The sequence below is a fragment of the Buceros rhinoceros genome, unplaced genomic scaffold, assembly GCF_000710305.1.
Source record: "Buceros rhinoceros silvestris isolate BGI_N320 unplaced genomic scaffold, ASM71030v1 scaffold21185, whole genome shotgun sequence".
Lineage (NCBI taxonomy): Eukaryota > Metazoa > Chordata > Aves > Bucerotiformes > Bucerotidae > Buceros > Buceros rhinoceros.
The window spans coordinates 33,183-38,354 of record NW_010414900.1 but is presented as its reverse complement, the minus strand read 5'-3'; the positions used below and the strand labels follow the sequence as shown (position 1 = coordinate 38,354).

Genomic DNA, 5,172 nt, shown 5'->3' with positions numbered 1-5,172 from the left:
AAATGCCACTCCTGAGTACAAAGTCATCGGGCAATGGACAGACCACCTCCACCTGAAAGTAAGGCTGGGGGCTGGCTGGTGCCTGTGGGGTGGCTGTGTGTGGTCCGTGCCAAGGGGAAGGTGCTACAGATTTCTCTTGTACCCATTGAGGTCACATAGCAAAGCTGAGGGTGTAGAAAATATGACTGGAAGCCCATGGGGGCCAAGTTAGGCTGCCAAACTTGGGGACGGTCAGAGGAGAGGGTGTCCCATATCCCACAGGCTCTGAGCACCCGACTTTGCAGCTCTGCCAAGGGAAGGAGAAGTCGGAAGAGAGTAGAGGGGGTTTTCTCAGGGAAGGAGGGACTTTATTTTGGGTTTCTGCTGTTGAATATTACCAAAAGGCTGATGAAGATCTTTACTGCCTCCCTGTCCCCATGCTGGGTAGGGCTGGGGTCCTTCATGGGAGGTACCAATGTGGCAAGGGGCTGGATCCAGGCAACACTGCCATGAGCAGAGGTGGGTCTTCCCCTCCATGCCCCATGGATGCTTGACAGATGCGTCAGTGGGGCTGGTGCCATCTCCCCGCAGGTGGAGAACATGCTGTGGCCAGGGGGCGGGAGCCAGCTCCCCAGCTCCATCTGCAGCCTGCCCTGCAAGCCTGGCGAGAGGAAGAAGCTGGTGAAAGGCATTCCCTGCTGCTGGCACTGCGAGCGCTGCGATGGCTACCAGTACCAGCTGGACGAGTTCCACTGCAAGCGGTGCCACTTCAACGAGCGGCCCAATGAGAACCACACCAGCTGCACCCCCATCCCCATCATCAAGCTGGAGTGGAGCTCACCCTGGGCCGTGGTGCCTGTCTTCATCGCCATTGTGGGCATCATTGCCACCCTCTTTGTGGTGATCACCTTCGTGCGCTACAACGATACACCCATTGTCAAGGCGTCGGGGCGGGAGCTGAGCTACGTCCTGCTGACAGGCATCTTCCTCTGTTATGCCACCACCTTCCTCATGATCGCTGAGCCCGACTTGAGCACATGCTCATTGCGACGCATCTTCCTTGGGCTTGGCATGAGCATTAGCTACGCTGCCCTGCTTACCAAGACCAACCGCATCTACCGCATCTTTGAGCAGGGCAAGAAGTCGGTCAGTGCCCCCCGGTTCATCAGCCCTGCTTCCCAGCTGGTCATCACCTTCAGCCTCATCTCGCTGCAGCTCGTGGGCGTCTGTATCTGGTTCATCGTGGACCCGTCCCACTCTGTCATTGACTATGAGGACCAGCGGACTACAAACCCCCACTTTGCCCGGGGCATCCTCAAATGTGACATTTCGGACCTCTCCCTCATCTGTTTGCTTGGGTACAGCATGCTTCTCATGGTCACCTGCACTGTGTATGCTATTAAGACCCGTGGGGTCCCTGAGACCTTTAACGAAGCCAAACCCATCGGGTTCACCATGTACACTACTTGCATTGTGTGGTTAGCCTTCATCCCTATATTTTTTGGGACATCACAGTCGGCGGAAAAGGTAAGGGAGGAGGGGAGGGGTCTGGCTGCTGGCCCTGCGGGCTGCAAGGAAGGGAGCTGAGAGAGGCTCACATATTCTAAGAGAGGAGAGTGCTTCTCTGCGGTCCTGCCGGCTTGGGAATTGTGGTGGGAAGAGCTGGTTTGGAGACTTCTTGCCCTGCCAGGGAGAAGAGACCACTGCCTCCAATCCCATCTTCCTTCTCCCATTTGTTGTGGTTTTCCTCATTCTTCCCTCCTGCTTTCCTCTTTCATTTCCTCCCTCTCCCTCTGCTTTTCTGTGCCCTCTCTGCTCTCCGGACAGGGGAGCTGTGGGCAGCATGGGCTGCTGCCCTGTGGGCTGGGGCAGGATGGGTCCCTGGGGCAGCTCCAGGTCCTGGGTGTCATCAACACCATGTCTGTGTGCAAAAGAGACCGAGTGCTGCCGGGCTGGCTCCTTTTCATGGCACTGTGTCAGTGATGGAGGCTGGAGAGATGGACCTGCTCTCCGAAATCCCCAAGAGCTGGAAGAAGCGGCGGGCAAAGGCAAAGAGGAGGGAGCAGAGCAACCTCTTGGCGTGTTCCCTCCCTTGCCTGGGCACACGGCAACTTGCAGCTTCTCACTCGGCCACCGTTTTGCTCTGATTTTAATTAACACCAACGGGTTTGGCAACGTGGCTCTGACAACAAAGTGCTCGGCGGGCTGCGGCGGGCAGGGTGGCACAGGGCTGCGGGGGAAGAGGGCGGCTCCGTCTCACTGAGGGGTTTGGAGGGTGAGCATCCCCTGCAAGTCCAGTGTGACTTCGCACACAGTGAGATGAGGGCAGGCCAGATAATCCCAGAGGGGCTGTGAACCAGGCTGTCTGTCTGTCCTCCCCGTCGTCAGCTCCTGGAGGGTGATCCTGGTGCCGATACCCAAGGGACTGAGGCCAGCCTGGATGAAGCTCCATATTCAAGTGAGAGGGAGTGAGAACAAAGAAGAAAAATCTCATGAATGAGACCCAAATCCTCTTTGCCTGCCAGCCAAAACACGAATCGCATTTATGTTGAATGCAAACAGCTCATGGCTGCCAGCACGGAGCCGCCTGTGACAAATAAACCCCAGCGCTGCTATTCCCTGGAAATCCCCGGGGTGACCCAGTGCCTGGATTCCCTCTCCAGACCCGTCACGACTGGGATAACTTCCCCTGAGCATGTCTCCTGTGACACAGAGCTGCTGACACCGCGGCTTTGGGAAACACCTATTGCAACAGGGCCAGGGGTGGTTTGCTGAGAGACCTTTTGTCGTGGACACCGGCATTTCAGATGAGCCCTGGAGAGCTGCTCGGAGCATCGAACCCCGGAGCTCGAGGAGACCGAGTCTGCACAGGCACCTTTGGCTCAACCGAAACATCCCTACCAACGCAGCCTGCGCTGGCTGGAAGTGAAGGAGAATTAAAGGAAATAAATGGAGCCTCTTGCAGCATTTCCATTTTGATGAGATGGCAGGGGAGATACTAACAAGAAAGCAGGTTTTTTAAGAAATTATTGCAAAACAAAAGCTCCCTTAAAGCCTCCTTAATGTGCTCGGCATACTGTGGGTAATAAAGATGGAAATGATAATGATTGTAGATTATGCGCAAGGTTGCTCACCTCTTCACTGCAGCTTGTCATGGGATAATTTAGGGCTGCCGAAAGCTGGCTGTCAAGCAGCAGTTCGACGATAGGCTGTGCCTCACTTCGGGGGCTTGTAACGTGCAGGGCTTCTCTGTTATTAGGCTGCTAACAAGCTGATTAGAGGCGGAAGAAGTGATGTTCCCAGGTCCCCTCGGACACAGCTCTTGTTCTCAAAACCTGCCACTGCCTCAGCGTCCATGGAGTGATCCCAGGGAGGCGTTTGGGGTGTTCCAGCTTGGCTGAGCCCCCGTGGGACGGGAGCTCTGAGCGGCTGCAGGCTGTGGCTGAAGGGTGACGGACACGCTCAAAGGGGCAGTGGAGGAGTTGGGTGCTTGGTGCTGCCTCAGAGCTTTAGCTGCTGGTTTGTGTCTTGGGGAGAAAAAGGTCAAAAAGATGTCATCACGCAGCCGCACAGAGGATCTGGCTCGGAGCGCATCCTTGGGATGAAAACTGGGGGTTTTGGTGTTCACACCACCGTGGCGGGGCATCCCCAGGCCACCGTGGGGAAGGATCCCCTCGACTTCACCCTGTTGCTGCCGGGATTGAGGCCACGTTGGGCTCCGTGGAAGGACAGCACATCTGGGAAAAGCAAAGCCAGGAGCATCGGCTGGGCTGTTGGAGCACGGCCAGAGCTTCGCTTGAGTCCTGAGGGTGCCATGGGGCAGACCCCCACCTCCAAATGCTGGCCAGCACCTCTGCTTCGACCCCATCTGAGCCTGCGGCCAAGGCTGCCTCGTGTTCTGGAGGAGTTGGATCAAAATCTCCATTTTTATTTTATTTTGTTTTACGTCGTGCCTACAACTTTGCATGGAGGTGGCATATTATTATAACAAGTCCCCCAAGCCGTTTCTCAAAAGAACCTCTTATCCCTGCCGATCCCAGCGGATTACAGAAATAGCAATAACAGAGGATCTAAAGAAAGAGACAATTTCCTGCGCTGATAAGGCGGCAGCTGAACAGCGGTGTCATTGTCTGGTTCTCTGTTTATCACATTTGCTTTCAGGAGGAAAAAGAGGAGAGGAGAAGGAATGCAAAGGACTGTCCAGTGTTTTGTTTTGCAGCGCTGGATGAGGGCTCAGCAGATTGTCCCGTCCCCAGCACCCGTGGCAGTGCAGTACCTCTTGTAAGTGGGCCAGGAACGGATCCAGAGGAGGGGATTGCCAACTCGTGGCAGAGATTTGCGTTGAGACAAAGACAAGTTGTATAGGGCCATGCCTTGAGCCTGGCTGGCCTGGCTGGGCTCACCCAGCCCCGGGACAAAGGCTGACACAGCGCTGGCCCTGGGGACCTGTGCTGGGGCACTCAGGGTTGCTGTGGTCCCTTGGCACAGTGTCATCATCCTGAGTCGGGGACAGGCTGCTCTTTGATCCTACCCGTGAAGCTGAACTGGGAGCTGGGACTTCTTTGGTACCTGCAGCACACTCCTCAAAGGGCTCGGGAGGAAGCTCGAGTGTTGCTAATGGAGGGGCAAAGCAGGGTCCAATTAAGAGAGCAGAAAATAAAACTGTGAGAAATGGTCTTTTTTTTTTTTTTTTGGATGTGGCCAAAGGTTAACTGCACAGTGCTCCATGGCTGCCTTTAGACTCCAGGCTAAAACCCTTCTTCTCTGAGCTGCGGTGGGGTTTGTGGCAGCTGCAGGAAATGGGGCTGTTCCTGGCGAATGCATCAGTAGGGTGAAGGTAGCTGCGGTGGCCCTGGGAGACCCCAAAAGCGCTGCAGGGTTTTGTGGAGGGCTAAGAGATGGGGGGCAGCCTGAGGAGCCTGCAGTTGGTGCCAGCCAGGGTCTCTGCCAAGGGGAGTCCCCAGCCCAGGTGGGTAGGGGGCTGGTGTGCACCGAGACGCCTTGTCTGAGCTCAAGCTCAGCTGCTCTCTTCCTCTTCGCCGAAACGCCTCCAAGTCCCGAGGCAGGGTGGGAGGCAGGAACTATGGAGATTGCAAAGTGAGGCTCCTCCGAAAGGCACCTGCTGAGGACCAGGAGGGTGGGCAGGCGGGGGAGCCAGGAGGAGAAGGGCTGTGGAGCCTCAGGCGTGGCCCC

At 56.2% G+C, this 5,172-nt stretch overlaps 1 protein-coding gene across 1 annotated transcript in view; it reads left to right on the top strand.

The window, feature by feature from the left end:
• LOC104494432 (metabotropic glutamate receptor 4) overlaps positions 1-5,172 on the top strand; it is an 18,013-nt gene that overhangs the window by 7,455 nt on the left and 5,386 nt on the right. Inside the window, exons 5-6 of the mRNA XM_010137250.1 lie at positions 1-58; positions 571-1,506. The exon at positions 1-58 is cut by the window's left edge and continues 2 nt beyond it. Coding sequence (XP_010135552.1) covers positions 1-58; positions 571-1,506 — 994 coding nt within the window. The remainder of the gene's footprint in view (positions 59-570; positions 1,507-5,172) is intronic.